This window comes from Oncorhynchus tshawytscha, linkage group LG22, assembly GCF_018296145.1.
Source record: "Oncorhynchus tshawytscha isolate Ot180627B linkage group LG22, Otsh_v2.0, whole genome shotgun sequence".
NCBI classification, from domain to species: Eukaryota; Metazoa; Chordata; class Actinopteri; order Salmoniformes; family Salmonidae; genus Oncorhynchus; species Oncorhynchus tshawytscha.
The window spans coordinates 7876482-7896607 of NC_056450.1; the positions used below are offsets into that span (position 1 = coordinate 7876482).

General features: G+C 42.2%; 1 protein-coding gene across 6 annotated transcripts in view; it reads left to right on the forward strand.

Moving 5' to 3' along the window:
- LOC112221673 (vasopressin V2 receptor) overlaps positions 1–20126 on the forward strand; it is a 45180-nt gene that overhangs the window by 21244 nt on the left and 3810 nt on the right. For all 6 annotated transcript variants that reach the window (XR_006079624.1, XR_006079623.1, XM_024383903.2 and 3 more), the window contains 4 exons: positions 6288–6676; positions 7369–7614; positions 10382–10528; positions 12274–13057. Coding sequence is in view for 4 of the 6 variants with exons in the window: in XM_024383903.2 (XP_024239671.1) it covers positions 6290–6676; positions 7369–7614; positions 10382–10528; positions 12274–13057 (1564 nt within the window). In the remaining 2 variants the exon portion in view is untranslated. The remainder of the gene's footprint in view (positions 1–6287; positions 6677–7368; positions 7615–10381; positions 10529–12273; positions 13058–20126) is intronic.

Sequence of the window (20126 nt, forward strand, 5' to 3'; positions counted from 1 at the left end):
GGCTGAATAATTTTGCACGCCCAATTTTTCAGTTTTTGATTTGTTAAAAAAGTTTGAAATATCCAATAAATGTCGTTCCACTTCATGATTGTGTCCCACTTGTTGTTGATTCTTCTCAAAAAAATACAGTTTTATATCTTTATGTTTGAAGCCTGAAATGTGGCAAAAGGTCGCAAAGTTCAAGGGGGCCGAATACTTTCGCAAGGCACTGTATAAGGCCTCTAGCCAGACCTTATGAAAGTTGCACAGTATACCCTTAACACAAATCTAGTAATACTGTACATAACTTGACATTTCTTCCATACATTGTGGGAGGATAACCAACCGTTCAATTAATTGCAATGCATTTACTAGCCACTATAAATGCTAGGTTACAGTTTCTTCAGATAACAGTCTCCAGTGTCAACATTTCCAAGCAAACAAAAACAGGGTGAACTGAGAATCTGTAGACATGCTGAGATAAAATATCAAATAACATACCTTCACAAGACCTCAACATATGCAAATATGGACCCTTTTGTGTTTTACACCTCCAGCAGAATAATAGAATTTCTGAGTGCATGATATTCAGTTTCACTGGCATTTGGAACGTTCTATGGATGGTCTTAAACTGCAGTCATTTATGTCTGAGATTATATGAACATGACTGGGCATTCTAACATATCTGTATCCATTCATCATCATCAATAGCGTCTCCCAGGTCTTCCTCATATTTGTCTTTGACTTGTTGTATGTAATCGGTAAAAGCCTCTATCAACCCTTGATACAGTTTGGAAATCAACTTTGGAGGTTTGTCAGACTGCCTTAAAATAGCATCTGGCTTGTCCAGCTGGACAGAGTGAATAAAGTGTTGTATCTGCAAAAATTCACCTCACCTCTGTCACAGACCGGTCTTCCCTGGCCTGATCCTCCTAAAATGAGGTATGACAAAGAATTATCTGGGTGTACATTTATACATTATATCATTTAAGAATAGAATAAATGGTTCAATAATTGAAATGACCATTATTAACATAATCCCAGACTCTAGCTTTATGCTTAATGCTGCTATCCTGTAGCTACTGTAGGTCGAGCCATCTATTCAAGATGGAACTTTGTATCATTCACTGAATATACCGCAAAATTTACTTGAGCTCCATAGACTGGTCTTCCCTGGCTGTCTGACCCTGCTGGGACCCCTGTCACCATCTGATCCTGCTAAAACATGATGAGTATAGTGTTGTGTACTGACTGCACTAGAGGGCACCATTCCCGCGGGATGCCTGCGGGACCTGCAGGTCCCGACAGAGATCATTGCGGCGCAGTCGGCATTTTTTCACGCTGGAGGCAGGAGCGGCGGTCAGACAGACGACTTTGGGATTAAAATATTTTTGCTATCCCACAGATGATTTGGAAACGGTCCTCTTTCTGCTTTGTATGAGTCAACCAACCTATTGTATTAAAAACAAAATTTTTTCGCATTATTCACACACTCAGAATTCACAGCTTCAATTTCAGTAGCCTACCTCTCCTAGTTGAGCGTAAAGCACGGGGCAGTTATCTTTCCAAGGAAATGTACGTCCTAAATAGGCCTATGATTAGGCTATAGTGCCTAGAAATAGGCCTAAATATTGATCACCCATATTTCTCTGTCTAAAAATCTTCCCACTCCTAAAAGGTAGCCTATAAAAATAGCTCAAGAGCAAGTCTCTCCAACTCTGCTCTCTTCTAACTACATCTAGCATATTGGCTGATACAGCCCAGTAATACAATATAAGGGCAATGTGAGAATCTGGTAATTTAACCTATTTCTTAAATTATTTTTGCCCATTTTATATTGCCTATAGGGCGCAAAATTGCAGGGACCATGGCTGGCAAGTGAGCTGCATCACATTGGACTGAAATAACAGGGTTTGGGACCAGTTCTTGTGGTAGCGCCAGCGGGAGCGGGCAAGAAATCGGTCCGCGCAGACTTCTACTGTGCAACATGACAATGAAGCCTGTAATGTTAGAGCTGTTTTTTACTGTGTCAGTCTGAAAAATAGGGAATTAGCTAGGGGAACTTACAGATCAATAACGTGACATTGACATACTGAATAATACAACTCACATTGCACTGAAAAAAACATCAGAATATCAATCTTCAATCATTTGGCCGATTATTTCATCGTTGGATTCAGGTCTAGTTTGATTAAGGGAAAAATAATAGCTAATGTAAGCCAACTTTTGGCCAGCTCTCTCTCTAACGGTACATCAACAGGCTTGCCAAGTTCATTTACTTCTGAAATGGGACAAAACAAAGGCTACTAACCTTCCCATACAAACAACTGCTGTTAGATAGTAATAATAGCCGCCTCATATCGCTGTCTGACAGACAACTAGAGGCTGGAGCTTACCTGGCTGTGGTAGCTACTCACTAGTGTAACCTATTCATTCACCTCAGTCGAGAGGTGATGAAACATTAGCTAACGTTACATGTCAGTTACAATACTAGCTCAGCACTGCGAATAAACACTAGTTTACCAGTCAACTAAAGAATAGCCCGTTTCTGTTCTGCTTCCTTTTACAACTCAGTGAAAGAGCGGAACACGTACACACCATGTTCAACTCTCCCATGGTCCAGCCAGCCTTCCAGAACCTTTGCCTTCACACAGCCTGTCAGGCTACTCTGTGGTGTCCACCCTGTCATAAATGTCTCCGCATGGTCCTAAAGCACACCGTCGCCGCCTTTTTTAAAATCACATTCCAATGATTAAACTGGGGTGGACAAAAATTTAATTTCAGAATGTGGGGGCGGGACATGTGAAAGTTGCGCCCCTGTACAAACCTAAAAAGTAACTTCTATTGTCAACTATGTAAAAATAGCCTACATAAATCCAACAAACAAAAACATTGCAGCCTGCAGGTAGAAAATATCCTGATAAACTCAATATCTTATAAATTTCATTGGCTACACATGGCCTGTCTGCAACGAACTTGAAACAATGTATGAACTATTAACTTTGGTCTGGCATGAAGCTTGTGCTAGCGAACTTGCAACATTTTCTGGATGCTCAAAAGGCCACCTATAATTACAGGGGGAGGGAGGGAGGGGTGAGGAGGTAGGGAAGGGTAGACCCTGTGGGCAACATAAGTATAAAGAAGCCTCTTAGGTTTTAGATTAAAGATACAACGGGGACCAATGGGGTTCAAAGTCAGGCCAAGAGATTCCCTAATTAAAAATAGAAAGAAGACAGAAGAGAGAGAGAAAGAAGAGGCCTCTGACTACAGCCTTGAACACATCATTTTGAAAAAAATTCCCCTCAGTGATGAATAAAGTACCTATCTATTTATCTAATTAAAAACGGTTCCGAGGTCCAAATCCCACTGCTGCGACCGTGTCTCAAAATAGTTGGTGTGGTAGTTATGACAGACAAAGATATAAAGTTTGGCGAACTTTACTGAGCATGTTTCAGTCAGCAGTAGTTACATAGTCAGCCACGTGAACATGTTTTCTGTGCAAGTGCATTTGCCTTCAAAGGCATTTCAAACCAGTCGCTCAGAACTAGTGCGTTGAACAAAATCAAAAAATATGTGTAATGTTACAAATTGTACTAATGAACGTAAAGTGACAATATCCCACAATTGAAGTTATGAAATACAGTAAAAAAATAAACTATACTCTCGAGGATATGGTTTAGGTAAGCTCGCAGACATTCAACAAGTGCATTAATCTGGCCCAAAGGATCAGCTTTCTTTTAAAGTATGGTTGAACCCATCACCATCATTGGCAATGTTTGGGGATTCCTGACGTTTGGTTGGTAACCCCGTGGGGATACATAGAGTGCAGCGCTGGCTCTGGTTCTGCTCTGCTTCTTGTCTCTCAATCACTCCCTACCTGCCTGCTGAGTGACACAGACAATGGGCCGGGGATAGAGCGATGCAGCTGTGTTGGGTTGTAAAACCTGTACAGCGGAACTGGGTTCAAATACTACTTGAAATCATTTAAAATACTTTATCTGTGCTTGATTGAACTTGCCTGGTTTAATTGATCAATAGAATAGTCCCAGAACTGTAACCCCCACCATCTGGCACTCTAGACACTACAGAGCAAGCGTATTTGAAAGATTTGTAAAAAATATTTCTAATAGTAATTGAACCCAGGTCTTCTCTATAGATACATGCCTCTGGCAGAGAACAACACAGTTGCTAACACTTTAGAAGAATAAGTCATGCTGTATTATCACACATACCAGGCTGTGTGAACGTTATTACTGGCAGCAAATTGCACATTAAGTGGCTGTGGTACGACTGAGTGCAAACCTTGTAATTTCTTGTTAGTCACACTAAATTCAAATATAATTCGACCAGAGCTACGTTAATTCAGTTTCCAAATATATATTTCCAGAACAACCTGACCTCTAACTCCCAGAGTGAGTACTGTCCCTAGGAATGCCATCAGGGTAAATAAGACTTGGTTCTTAAGTTAGTCGCCTGCTATTTGAATGAAGAATTGTACAACTTGCACCTTTAAATAAAGGTCAAATAAATACTGTAACAAGTATATTACAAATATTACATCCAATTTCCTGATAATATCAGTCAGGTCATACCTGCTGTCACCATGGTAATTATAGTATCATTATGACCTAATTTCCTGTCCATTCTTCTTCTCCTCCTTTTATTCACCCTCTCCTCCTCCTCCTCCTGTCTTATCTTTCATCTCTCTTCAACTCTTCTGTTCCCTCAGCTTCCCCTTCGCTCGCTCTCTCTCTCCTTCCTCTCACCACTCTCTCGCTCTCCCACCACCCCCTCACCCTATTCTCTCCCTCTCCTCCTCCTCCTCCTCCTCTCTCCCTGTCTATTTATTTGGTCAAATCTTCTCCCTATCCCACGACTTTGTTTCTCTGATTATCAGTGTTATTCATATCAATGATGTTATTATTTACTTTTGTGCTATTTATTTATAAAAGGGAGAAAATAAACTGGATTTTAATGGGATCAAGAGAGTGTGATTGGAGGGGAGCAAAATAATGGTATAAACAAGGGATGAGAGAGAGATAAGAGCAAAGGTGAAGGACTAAAATGTGATGGGATAGAGGGAGAGAGGGATAGAGAAAGAGAGGGATACAGGGAGAGTGGGATAGAGGGAGAAGCTGTCAAATCGAGCAAAGGAAAGTATGAGAAAAAACTAATTGAAAGCGGGACTTACGTCAGACAGAAGGAGAGAGTCAGATAGATAGACCAACAGACAGGTTGTAGAACTGTTACATAAAAGCACAGATTTACTGAACTACATATATACTGACAGGAAATAAACAATGGTTGTACCCTATTCCCTATTCAGAGTACTGCATATAGACACAATGAGTTGACATTGAAGGATCTCTTTTAAATTTGAACAATCAGTATAATCTCAATCTGAAAACATTCAATCTAATGATAAGACCATCATGTTGTCGCATTTGCCATTTGTTTTTCTTTTTTAAGCACTTTAAGATTATTTCTGTAAAGAAAAACACTCTAGAAGGTAAGCAAGGCAACAGTCTCCGCACAAATAACGCATCGCCCCCCCTTGGACCAATTGAGGTATTGCGTGTGACTAACAAATGTCAGTTAATTAGAATACCTCCCGCCTTGGGCCTATCAGTTTAATTTAGTAAACGGCGGATCTTTATGGCAAGACGCATCATTCACCTATCTTTAGTCAAAATCATCCCAGTGCTGTCTGAGATATGGCGTGTGACTAACGCACGAAATAAATAATATAAATTAACAGTCCCCTCCCTGATTTCATCGTGGATGATTGTTATTATCACGTTTGTTTCATAATGAGGCCTGTAAAAGCGATTTATATCCTCATGACAAAACATACCAGGAAGAAGATCCCAATCAATGAAACAAAGTGTTCTTCCAGCTTGTCTAGAGAGAGACCCTGGAAGAAAAGAAATATGGTAGAAGTATTGTCAAGAAGTCTGGAAAGAGAGTGCTAAGACGTAGGAAAGGAGGGAAGGGGGATAGTAAGACTGCTCGTCTGTCCAACAAATTAGAAGGCAATTGAAGATCATTTAATAAAAATTGGATTAACCAAACCTAACAAACCATCAGTTTATTATCAAATCTTAGCCACAATGTTTACTGCAAACAAACAGAGGAAGTTTGTGACTTGCATGCTCCGGTATAGAACAGGGCTGGACTATAGAACTATAGGTCATTTCCGCAGGCTCTGTGCCCTCTTTGCCCTCTCTCCCTACAAAACAAACACAGGGGGAGATTTGATCATTATTAGTTTTATGAGGTTTCTGTTGTTTTGTTTGTGTTTTACGCAGGCATGGAAACCATCTCTGGGGAAATGGGTTGGAATAGATTAGGCCACTCCTCTCTGGCATCCGTGACAACAGGAAGAACCAACCTCACTTCCTCCCTCTTCTCCGACTTCACATCCCTCAACAGTTCTCATGAAGGGGCAGGGTCCTATTACTGGATTATCCCCGAGAACGCCTCAGCCACCACGCCCCATGCCTTACCCCAGCCCAGGGTGAGGGATCTGGGTCTGGCCCGGGCGGAGATAGGGGTCCTGGGCTTGGTGCTGGCCCTCACTACCCTAGGGAATGGCTTCGTACTGTGGGTGCTGCTCCGCAGGAGGAAACACAACGCTCCGATGCATCTGTTCATGGTCAACCTGTGCCTGGCTGACCTGGTGGTGGCGCTGTTCCAGGTGAGACTGACACCTTAGAGATTAGAGTCAACTCCAGTTCTGTTTTGATTGCTAGGCACCACATGTATACAGTAATCAACATCGGTAACCTATGAGTGAGCTAAGTCACAATGACATGGAGAGTGTGGTGAAGCTAACATGACCATGATTCTGTCCCTTCTAGTCTGTTTAACAATATGAATTAGTCAACTATTCCTACAACTCGAAATCATTGTTACAGATATATGATCTTAATTTATTATGTTACTGCACATTTTCCTGCAAACTTCTAGTGTATTTGAGTTTTAAAAAGGCTTCTAAAGTTAGTCATTTTCACATTGAAATTTTAGACTTGATTTGACATAATGAAAAATGTAGCAACCCCTACCAAAATGTCCATTATAATCCACGTTTTGTTGCTGCAGGATTATTTTCCTGCTGTAGCAAACTGGCTCAAATTAAGATCCTATGGCCGTCCTAAATGACTAACACACATTCGCCTACTATTGTATGGTGGGCGCAGTTCTCAAAATGCAGTGGAAATGGCGTGAGCATTCAAATAAATATTATTATTGTTATTCCATTGCTATGGCAGTCAGTCTACTCTGGTTCAATGTCCACACTAGCATGCATTGATTCATGGATTCTAAGTAGTATGCTAGTATCTAACGTAGCCACGCTAAATGTTCTCTTATTTCCTGTCGGCCCCACAGGTTTTTCCCCAGCTGGTGTGGAACATCACAGAAAGATTCCAGGGGCCGGATTTTCTGTGTCGCTCAGTAAAGTATCTGCAGATCGTAGGGATGTTCGCGTCCTCCTATATGATTGTTGCCATGACAGTGGACCGGCACTATGCCATCTGCTGCCCACTGCAGGCCTATCGTGGTGGGTCCGTGTCCCGCTGGAACACCCCTATTATGATGGCCTGGGGCCTGGCCTTACTTCTCTCTATACCACAGGTAGGAGCACTATCACTGACCTCTGACCCCCTGGCCCTGCTGCTCTCCATACCACAGGCAGGTAGGAACACTGAACCTAAGCCTTAAGCTCTAACCCTAACTCCATCATGACTGCCTGGCCCTGCTGCTCTCCCTACCACAGGTTGGTACTGTTGGGGACAGTTAGCCTAACCTTAGTTTTATGTCCACATCTCAGCTAAACCCTAACCCTAAACCTAGCTTCATGTCCACATCCCAGCTCAACCCTAACCAGTGCCTGTTCGTGAGGACGATTTTTATTTATTTTTGATTAGCGAGGCTTTATTTCCATTACTGTAACGGTTCTCTTTTGATGAAGGAGAAGCGGACCAAAATGCGGCGTGATTATACTGATTCATGTTTAATAACAAAAAAAGGATAAACACGAACACTACAAAAACAACAAAAACCGAAACAGCCCTATCTGGTGAAAACACAGAGACAGGAACAATCACCCACCAACACACAGTGAAACCCAGGCTACCTAAATATGGTTCCCAATCAGAGACAATGACTAACACCTGCCTCTGATTGAGAACCATATCAGGCCAGACATAGAAATAGACAAACTAGACATGAAACATAGAATACCCACTCAGCTCACACCCTGACCAACCAAAACATAGAAATATACAAAGTAAACTATGGTCAGGGTGTGACAATTACAGCATTTAGGATGACTGTCATTCCTATTCCATTCACCCAGTTCTATGTAACATTGATGGGTTTAGGCGACTACATGATACTCAAATTTACCCTATACTCATTATGACAATACAACCTAGCATACAAATGAACATTTATAACGTAGGTGCACAGGTCGAGAGACAAATTGGAGAAATAAGATGACACAATCAATACTCCCTTGCACACTCTTGCCTGCATCTAGCTGATTATGGGTGTAATTATTAGTCCAAACAGTTGCAAAACATTCCTTTCTATTGGACAATTTTATGTAGGTCCCTCCCCGTTTCATTTGCTTACGTTGAAGAAATGTTTTGCAGCAGAATCACTGTAATGAACACACCCCTGATCAGTGACCAGACGCAAAATCTTCTCCAAGCCAAACCTTCATACTATAACCCCTAGCTGCTACACAGCCTACATCGTTGTCACCATATTAACATATTATAGTCAACGAACTAAAACTAACGCGCTAGGAAACCCACAATCCAATCCATGTGCACAACCACGTCAAGCAGTATAGCAGTTACACCGGGGGGCCCCGGAAGCAATCAATTCATAAAACCGAAAGCTTACCTCGGCTTGGAAATCCCTACCTTGCAGTCTTGGAAATCCTTAGCCAGCTAGCTAACGTAAATAGCACTCCTCTCTGTTCGAGTCAGGTTTTATTTCTATATTTATTTTACCAGAACATTCTCATTTACATGAATTACCTGGGAAATAGTTACAGGGGAAAAGAGGGGGGTGAATGAGCCAATTGGAAGACGGGGATGATTAGGTGGCCATGGTGGTATGAGGGCCAGATTGGGAATTTGCCCAGGACACCGCGGTTAACACCCCTACTCTTATGATAAGTGCCATGGGATCTTTAGTGCCAGGACACCCGTTCAAAGTCCCGTCCGAAAGATGGCACCATACACAGGGAAATGTCCCCAATCACTGACCTGGGGCATTGGGATATTCTTTTAGATCAGAGGAGAGTGCCTCCTACTACTGGCCCTCCAACACCACTTCCAGCAGCATCTGGTCTCCCATCCAGGGACAGACCAGGACCAACCCTGCTTAGCTCGCTCTCTCTCTCTCTCTCTCTCCCCCTCTTGTTCTAAACTGATCAACTATTTTCTCTCTCTTTGAGTCTACTACTCACCACATTTTATGGATTGCAGTGCTAGCTAGCTGTAGTTTATGCTTTCAGTACTTGATTAAATCTTTGAGCCTTTGATTGGATGAACAAGATATTTCATACTGCAAGAAAAGTTGTCATAATTACTGTGTAAGTCTATGGAAGGGGGTGAGAACCACAGGCCTCCTAGGTTTTGTATTGAAGTCAGTGTACCCAGAGGAGTACAGAAAATAGCTGTCCTCCAGCTACACCATGGTGCCACCCTAGAGGGTGCTATTGAGGATAATGTAGACCATCATTGCAAAACAGTGTGTTTTAATCACTTATCTGGTGAAGTGATATATATTTACTATAGATTTCTCTCAAACGTGTGACAATTTTTATTTTTCAGAAATAGTAGGATGGTCCTCCCCTTCCTCCTCTGAAGAGCCTCCACTGACCCTAACCCTTAACCCCAACCCTAGCTTCATGTCCACATCCAGGCTCAACACTAACCCTAGCCTCAAACACAACCCTAACATGACAGCCTCTGCCCACTTGCTGTTTACTTGAGCTTTCACACAACCATTTCCATATGTTCTGCCCTCGAGGCAGAGCTGCCCTCAGAACAATATAGAGGTTGGGGCACTGGCACCGCTGATCAGTATAGGCTACCGCAGGTGTGAACCAGGGACAGCTAGATGACATGCTGGCTCAGGAAATTAAGTCTCAATGGGACACTCCTGCCCTGACCCCAGGGCCTGCAGTCAAATTTAAGGTGTTCCATTTTTAGGCGTATCATGAGATCAGTGGAAGTTTCCTAGACAGTGTGGTCTCCTGTTCTGTTAGTTGTGAAGGAAATTGATGTTTGGTTTGGTTTTGACTCCCTCACCCCTCACTCTTCCTTCCTCTCCTCCCTCCATTCCCCACCCTCTCCCTCCTCCAACATTCCCCTCTCCCCAGTTGTTCATCTTCTCGCGGTCGGAGGTGTCTCCAGGAGAGTTTGAGTGCTGGGCTCACTTTGCTGAGCCTTGGGGACTCAAGGCCTACATCACCTGGATGACCCTAGCAGTGTTCTTACTGCCAGCACTAATCATCACTGTCTGCCAGGTACTACTACTGAAACAGACGCACACACATGCACGCACACACACTGCCAGGCTTAATGATCACTGTCTGCCAGGTACAAGACAAGGAGACAACACAGTGTGACCACCGAACAAAAATATAATAGAAATGTATCCTTTTTCCACATTGACAGGCACAGCGTTAAATGCGATGCAATGCCCTTGGGGGGTGCCTGGGATCAGAGACCAGCTGCCCTCCATTTACCAGTACACTTCCTATTTCATTATCCTTAAAGCTCTGGTCAAAAGTAGTGCACTATATAGGGAATAGGGTGAAATTTGGGATGCGCCCCATATCGCTAAGCTATAGGCTACCTGCCACCCCCGAGAACATACAAAACACAGAATAAAAAATTGGATTTTGCATGAATAAAATTTGCTGTTTGATGGAGCGGTTTTTGGTAGGCACTGTTGAATAAACTGCAGGGAGTCAGTTCTATCAGATCTGGGACAGGCCGGACAGCTGGTGGAGTAGATGGGGTGGCTGTGCTGGCTGGTGTTGTGTAGCGTCCCGTGGGGGATAGAGACATTCTGGGCTACCTCCCTCTGGTCCAGTCAGACTCAGAGAGAGAGCAAGCTACTCTATTTAAGGAAAGATATTTTCAGGGACCGGCTATTTGCTGTTTCCCCTGGCCTAATTAACACAGCCCACTGTAGACCTACTGCTGTGTGGCTGGCCTGTCAGAACACTACCCACTGTGAGGAACCCAGCGAGGAACCAGAATAACAGTCAAATTAACCAGATCCCAGCCAAAGATTAGGGACATTGAATTAATTTGTGTTTCATATAAAGTGTAGAGCTGGGTTCAAATACTATTTAAAATCTTTCGAATACTTTGAGTGTGTGATTTATTCTGCCTTAAAGTTCCCCCGATGTGCGAGTTTGCTGTTTTGGCAATATTGTTTTGGTTCCATTATGCCAGGCAAGCTCAGTCAAAACAGCTTAAGTATTCTAAATTATTTAAAGTTGTGTTTGAACCCAGATCTGATCAAGTGACGTCCTTGCTAACATGGTTTGGCAAGACATTGTTCTAAGACCCAGTTTCTCATGACCTGCTGGGGTCTTGTGCTTTTTCAGGAAACAGAATCTAGGACATTTAATTGAGTTAGAAAGGTCTGTGTTTGGTGTCTGTGTTGGGATGATTAGGTTAAGGAATCGGTTCCAAAATACTTCTCTGTGTGCACTCTTTTACTGTCTATTACATTTGTTCTATTAGTATCTACAGGTAACTGCCAAAATAAAGGAAACACCAAAACGTAAAGTATCTTTGGGGCGTTGGGCCACCATAACCCGCCAGAACAGCTTCAATGTACCTTAGCATAGATTCTACACGTGTCTGGAACTTGGAGGGATGCAACACCATTCTGAGAGAAATCCCATAATTTGGTGTTTTGTTGATGGTGGTGAAAAATGCTGTCTCAGGCACTGAGATCTCTTCTTCTAGCCATGGTAGCCAAAATAATGGACGACTGGGCATTTTTATACATGACCCTAAGCACGATGGGATGTTGACTGCTTAATTAACTTAGGAATCTGTGTTGAAGCATCTGCTTTCAATATACTTTGTATCCCTCATTTACTCAAGTGTTTCCTCTATTTTGGAAGTTAGCTGTACATTTCTATTAATTGTATGTATTTTACTCTTTTAGCATCTAGCTACATACTTCAGACATATTCAGATTCATTAAGGCAAATTCATTCATTCGTCCATTTCTTTCTCATTCCAGATCCGGATCTTCAGAGAGATTCACAACAACATCTATCTGAAGTCAGAGAGGATGGTGTCAGCAGAGCTCAAGAAGAACAACGCTGTCATCTTCCACTTCCACAGAGTCAAAAAGGACGACGACAGAGCGACCAGGGAGCGGGGGAGAGGGGGATGCAGAGTGGGGAGAGGAGCAGGAGTAGGAGGGGAGCAGCTTCTAAAGACTATGAACAACAACCCCTCCAGCACTCTCTGCAACCCTCTCTTACCGCTCTCCCCCCAGTCTACTACAGCTGTTGTACCCTCAGAGTGCTATCCATACCTGTCCCCCTCTCCACAGTACAGCAGCTGTCACAACAACCACACAGCAGCAACACAGCAAAGCCCCTTCAACACCCCAGATAACCTAACCCTCCCCTCCAACCCTGGCCTCAGTGGCCAAAGGGGCTCCAGTACAGCTGTAGTTCCCCCATCATGTGACCCGTGCCCACATGGATCCCATGGCCCAGTCACCTCAGGTGGTTGTGGTGGTGGTTCAGTGCCTCCTAAAAATGGCGGATGCCACTGTCATGAGTCCTACACATCCTTCGAGCTCCCATCCTCCCCCCGGTGTGTCTCCTCTCCACACCCATCGCTGGAGTACCCTCCCCCACCCCCCCGGGCCCTGACGCCCCCCTCCATCTCCAAGGCCATGTCTAAGACGGTGAGGATGACTCTGGTGATAGTGTTGGTCTACACAGTCTGCTGGTCCCCCTTCTTCATCGTTCAGCTGTGGGCCGCCTGGGACCCCAACCCTCCAGACCAAGGTTAGAGATCGAAGACGCACGCACACAGAAACACACTTACTAAGCACACAAAGCATACTGAGCTCCACTGTATGGCAAAATATTTGGGTCACTGAGGTTAAAGATATGTTATTGTTTTCATATCCACAGTGTTGGGGAGTAGTGAGCTACATGTAGTTCAACTAGTAATTTCACTACATTTTACAGTAGCTTAGTGGTAGTTGAACTGAATTCAAATCTAGGTAGTGTTTTCAGTAGTTAAAGGTCGATTCCGCCACTTCTCAACCTCATATTCACTATCTCCAGCACCATACCAGTATCTACATATGTAAAAACAGCACGTTTCTATGATCAGTGGTTAAAAAGATAAGAAGAAAGTTCCTAAAAAATGGTTCTCTGTGACATCACATTCTAGCCAATAGGAGGGTATTTTCTTGCTCCACACGTCACCACGATTCTCATAGTATTTGAAAATCATTGATGTCATCGAGTAGAACTTTTTAACTTTATATTTTTTTCTACAAAATATATGTAGACACTGGTATTGTGCTGGATTAATGAAAATGAGGTTGAAAAGTGATGGAATTGCACTTTAATTACTTTTAGCCATATAGTGGTGTAGCTAACTACTGGAACTACAAACAATTTTTTCGCAAAAAGAAAAACATGGGTAAAGTAGGCAATAATCTTCTCTCTTTTTCTTTATCAGACCTTCCTAATTCTCACTTGAAACATTGTTTTTGTATTTAAATCCTACAGTCCCACTTTGATGCTGGCATGTTTTGGACTTCTAAAACCTTTTTAAACACCTACAGACTTCTGGGTTGTACCATTGGACCTGTCTATTTCTACTACATCCATTGATACCAACCATTAGTCTGTGTGATTAACGGAGGCTGAGCTAGAGTGGTGTTTGTGAGACAAGGGCCGGGGGAGGTTCTTCTGACATCATATACCCCAAAGTGATCTGTGCTTGCAATTTACAGTCTATGACATTTCAGATTTACATATGATTTTTTTTTAAATGCAGCATTTTAAGCATTCTAGTACATTTAAATAGTTAACACACACATACACACTGACCAAAAAGTTATTTTCTTGCCTTTTACGCATGTCCCCATTACCAGTAAAACATAATCAAAATCTATTTCTTTCACTTACTTGCTGTCCTGTTTTGTTGTTCATTTGCTCAGTCTCAACCAGGATTTCATCATTACATGTCAAGTAGTGAAGTTTCAGCTCTGTCTGTCCGTGACTTCTCTTCCTCAGTGTACACTGTCACTGTGTCCGTTTCCATCTTGTCCAGCTGTGTCTGTAACATTTCATGTAAACCCAGTTTCTTGTCTGCTTCGAAGTAGCGGCCCTTGTACCTAGCATAGACAATGGTGGCAACACAGTAAAGAGTCTCAGGGAGAATGCCACCGAATCGCTTGTTCACAGCCTCTTGTAGAGTACTTTTGCAAGTGTTTAGTTGAGCAGGCGTTTCAATGCCATGACAGACGGTATCACGTCTGCTGCAGACACAGTTGATTAGCTTATTATTTCTCCAGTCAGTTGTTCAAATGGAGCCAGGAGTGTGTTCATGTTTTCAAGTTTGAAACATGTTCTCAAATGCCATTGAAATGGCAGTGGCGGTATGAGAACCAGCACATTCTTGAGCATGCAATAGGGCTTTCCTCAGTTCAAAATCCTCGTAGACCCACTGTGCTGTCAGACTCAGCATGCTCATAGGGCTGACATTGCTGGTTCAAATGTCAGTCAATCGTGAAGCTAATAGCAAGTAGCTCAGGGATGTACGTTTCAACAATACTGTGTAACTCAGGTAGGACAACATCTGAAAAATAGTGCCTACTTGGTAATGTGTACCGGGGCTCGAGGTGCTCGACCAGTCGGCGAAAGCCAACATCATCCACGACAGACAACGGTTGATTGCTAAGGCCAATGAATTCCATTATCTTGGCATTAATGGATTTCGCCTTTGAGTTGTCTCGCTGAAATGTTCTTACTCTTTCAAATGACTGCTCGACTTGAACTTGTTTAGTTGTTGGAAGTGTGCTCTAAGTATTTTTCTGCTTTTGTTCTGTGTAGCACTGTATTTTTCGTGGCGTCATTACGTCATCTACCTACGTTATATAGGTATGCACTTCAGCTTTGACATCGGTTTTGCACATCGGCGTTAAACTAGACATCGGGCCATTTTTACCTAATATCGGCCGATTCCAATACGCTTACCGATATATCGTGGTAACCATGTGTTAGATGTGTTTGATACCATTCCATTTATGTCATTGCAGCCTTTACTATAAGCCCTTCCTCCGATTTCAAGTGCCACAACTGATCCAGAACTAGAATTTATTTAAGGTCACCATAACATAACTCAACTCAACTAGCACTGTGTCAGGTGTCTGCTTACAACGGTTTACAACTTCAACACTGTAGATTAGTTTTTTCTTCTCTCATCTGAAGCAGAACTGGCACGCACACGCACACACACACACACGCACACGCACACGCGCGCGCACACACACACACACACACACACACACACACACACACACACACACACACACACACACACACACACACACACACACACACACACACACACACACACACACACACACACACACACACACACACACACACACACACACACACACACACCTCAGTGTCAGTAAATAACCTGTTTATCCCCTGTTGCTCTCACACCCCGGACAGATGTTGACATTTCATCAACAATAGCATCTGCCAACAGCTCGCACACAGAGTGAAACACACACATGAATAGGCACCCAAAGCATGCAAACACACACACAGTGCGCACACATAAGTCATCATGCACACACTGATTGCTATCAGCTGTGTAGTTTCTAGTCAACCCCCAGCTCCTTTTATCTTCCTAAACTGGCAATAGTAAAGAGGGAGGAGGCCAGTGCTTGGTGTCCTACTTATTACATAAAAACGGCATGTTAGAAGTAGAAAGTGGCCAAAGGAAATAGGTAAAGTTTAGATTTTTGTTCCAGAAGGAAATTTACAGCACGTCTAATGGTGCCAGAGGGAAACTAAAATGGAAAACCGTAAACAGTTCGTTTCCACACTGAATACTGGTATTGTTAAATAGTCACTACTCTCTGTTGTTACCGAAGAGGAGGAAGTGGACCATGACCTCGATCTCTCCATGCCTGCGTCCCAAATGGCACCCTATTCCCTATATTGTGCACTTGAAAAATACTAAGAGATATACTAGAGAGCTATATCTGCCAGAGGATGCGGTACAGCCACCACAGGTCTGTCCAGCAAGAACAGGTCAGATGTCTTCAGAACAGGTTTATTACAGATAAGGGATCACCACACCATACACCTTGATTGACAGTGCTCACAGTGGAAGTGAGAGTGTATAAAAGTGCTTCTATGGTAACAGAATAGAAAGGAATAACCACGAGTATAGGCTTACATACAATATACAGGCCCAGTAGACTGTGGTGGTATTCGTGCTAGTATCTAGAATACACAATCTCTATACTGCTTATGCCAAGATATAATGTAAGGGGCAAAACAAAATGCATAGGCTATAGTAACACACTTACAGGACAAAAGCCAATTATTGGTAACCATATGATAACTATACATCAATTGAATGACATAGAAAGTAACTGAAATGTGACTGCAATGTACCCAAGTTCTGCGCATGTGCAGGAGACCACAACAAGGAATAGTAACTGCCCCACCAGAAAAGGCACAGGCTAAATTAGGTTACATACATACATACATACATACATACATACATACATACATACATACATACATACATACATACATACATACAGTGCAGAGTAGCATGAGGCTAAATAAAGGTTGTAATTGTCCATAAACACGGCTATACGTGTAGCGGTCTTTATATGTACAACAGGAGAACCAAGAAATGAAGAGCGACACCGCGGCTGTCTTTTTGGATTTTATGTCAATCTGCAATAGTATTGTAAAAAGACAGGACAGGAACACATCAGTCTCCAACGCACCATCTGACAAGTTGTTCTTTCTCTCTCAGTGTTTTCTCAGACTCACACAACCACACTCATACATAAAGCCATAATGTATACTATAAAATAATAACCAGTCCTTAATACAAAGAATGTATAATCTTAATTCTTAGACAATAAAATCATACCTGCAATAGTATTGTGAAAAGACAGGACAGGAACACATCAGTCTCCAATGCACCATCTGACCAGTTGTTCTATACAGGAGCATGAAGAAAGGTAAAACACATATCCTGTCTCACATCCCTAATACATTGCTAGGTGCTTTCAGTGTTTACAGTACCAAAATACAACAACTCATGTACAAAAACACTGCAACACAAACAAGCTACAACGTGAAATCGCCTCTATCCCATTCAAACCGTAGAGGGCCAAAACTACTCTCCCATAATGCAACGGCAGCTCAGCGAACCGTCTGTATCACAGAAAGGCATGCTAGCTAGCAACAGCAACAATTTTTAGCACTCTGTAAACTATATTAATATCAACAATAAAACTCTCAAAGGTACATGTTTCAATAGTCTCACACCACCGTATAACAATATCTATAGCATTAACCTCGGGATGTTTTATTTATTTCACGTTAGTGCTTTTGTAGGACTGAGGAGAATGGGAGCTACGGGTAGTACCAGGGTGTTAGTAGGTGACGCAAGCACCCAGATGAAATAAAATACATTTAATGAAACAAAACCCGAAGATGTTAATATCATTCAGCTACTGTAGCTGCCTACCTAACATCAACAGGCAGCACCAGTAGCGCAACAATTAAAAATAGACACCAAAAGTAAAGTTCCTGGCGACCATAGCGATCTGACTTCTGTCTGAATTTAGAATATTCCTGTTTGTGGGCTTGGGCCACTGACCCCCAACCTGTTTGTTCTGTTCTGCGTTGTGTACTATTCTAATAATTTGAAGTTTGATGGAATAACCTTTTTAACTCTCCTACATAAACTGACAATATGAACGTAAAAATAATATCCTAAACTAGGCATGTGGTACACAGAGTATAAATTAGCTGGCATGACTGGCTAGCACCTACTTGGCTAGCTGGCTAAAAGAGTAACTAGCATGATGTAAAGGAAAATACCTTCTAAATATGGTAAATAACTTGACTGCCTTAGCAACAGCCAACTAAAGAAGCAATGACATGTACAGTACTTACAATTAGATGCAGGCAATAACAGAAATCATAGAAAACAGTCCAATATGTCCTTCCTTCTCTTCAGACGGCGCGATCTCAATCTGATGGCAGGAGGTAGACAGGGAACGCCGGACTGTGATTGGCTGATACAAGTGGGGTGATTTATAGGTACCACTTTGGTGAAAATAAGGTGTTGGGCAAATACAATTTAACTACTAGATTAGGGATGATGAAACGGCTAAATAAGAGCTGGCCTTTTTAACAGCACTATTGTAAAGTAGAGTGTACACTTATTACTATGAAATTATAAACGGGGCATCAGTCCAGTTATTGGGAAAAAAATGGTATTCTAAGAAGACCTGATGTGTCAGTTATTTTAGTTATGGCTCATAAAGCTACAGTTAGAATAATAGTAATGAATTGATTCATCTGAAGGTATGAATTCTTTGAGAATCAATCGGAGTTCTTTCCCAGAATAACAAGACAAACACAAGTTCTTTATACAATCAACATTTAATAACACTAACCAAAATATTTACAAACATAAATGATAATGATCATGGAAAGGTGGGCAATAGAATGAAAGACTATAAGTAAAGACCTCGAGATCCTGAACATGAAAGGATGTTATACTCAGTCTGTGCTCTAATTGTCTTCTCCTTCTTTCCTTGAAGAAGGATAGCTTAAGTGTACCGTTCAGGCTACGCTAGCCCTTTATAGGCTCCTTGTACTGACAGTGCTCAATACAAGTCTAATCCCTAAAAGGTACATTCCCCAAAATGATCAGTTCACCAGTTCTTGCCATTATAGGCTAAGGTCCATGCAGGCCCTGTGGTCGGCCTACTGAAGATGGAGGTTCTTCTCCCTCCTGAAGAAAGGTCCAGCTAGAGTGGTCCAGCTTGAGAGGTCCAGCTTGAGAGGTCTAGCTTGAGTGGTCCAGCAGAATAAGAGGCTAAGAGCTAAGAGAGAGAGGGAAGCAGTGCATTCTAGTCCTGTGAGGTCACATGGTACAAGTTAAAAGTTTGGACACACCTACTCATTCCAAGGATTTTATTTATTTGTACTATTTTTTACATTGTAGAATATTTGTGAAGACATCAAAACTATGAAATAACATATATGGAATCATATAGTAAACAAAAAAGTGTTTAACAAATCAAAATATATTTTATATTTGAGATTCTTCAAAGCAGCCACCCTTCGCCTCGATGACAGCTTTGCACACTCTTGGGATTCTCTCAACCAGCTTCATGATGTAGTCACCTGGAATGCATTTAAATTAACAGGTGTGCCTTGTTAAAAGTTAATTTGTGGAATGTCTTTCCTTCTTAATGCGTTTGAGCCAATCAGTTGTGTTGTGAGAAGGTTGGTGTGGTATATAGAAGATAGCCCTATTTGGTAAAAGATCAAGTCTATATTATGGCAACTCAAATAAGCAATGATAAATGACAGTCCATCATTACTTTAAGACATGAAGGTCAGTCAATCCAGAACATTTCAAGAACTTTGAAAGTTTCTTCAAATGCAGTCGCAAAAACCATCAAGTGCTATGATGAAACTGGCTCTCGTGAGGACCGCCACAGGAAAGGAAGACCCAGAGTTACCTCTGCTGCAGAGGATAAGTTCATTAGAATTAACTGCACCTCAGATTGCAGCCCAAATAAATGCCTCACAGAGTTCAAGTAACAGACACATCTCAACATCAGAGGAGACTGAGTGAATCAGGCCTTCATGGTCGAATTGCTACAAAGAAACCACTACTAAAGGACACCAATAAGAAGAAGAGACTTGCTTGGACCAAGGAACACGAGCAATGGACATCAGACCGGTGGAAAGCAAGTTTGAGATTTTTGGTTCCAACCGCTGTGTCTTTGTGAGATGCAGAGCAGGTGAATGGATGATCTCCACA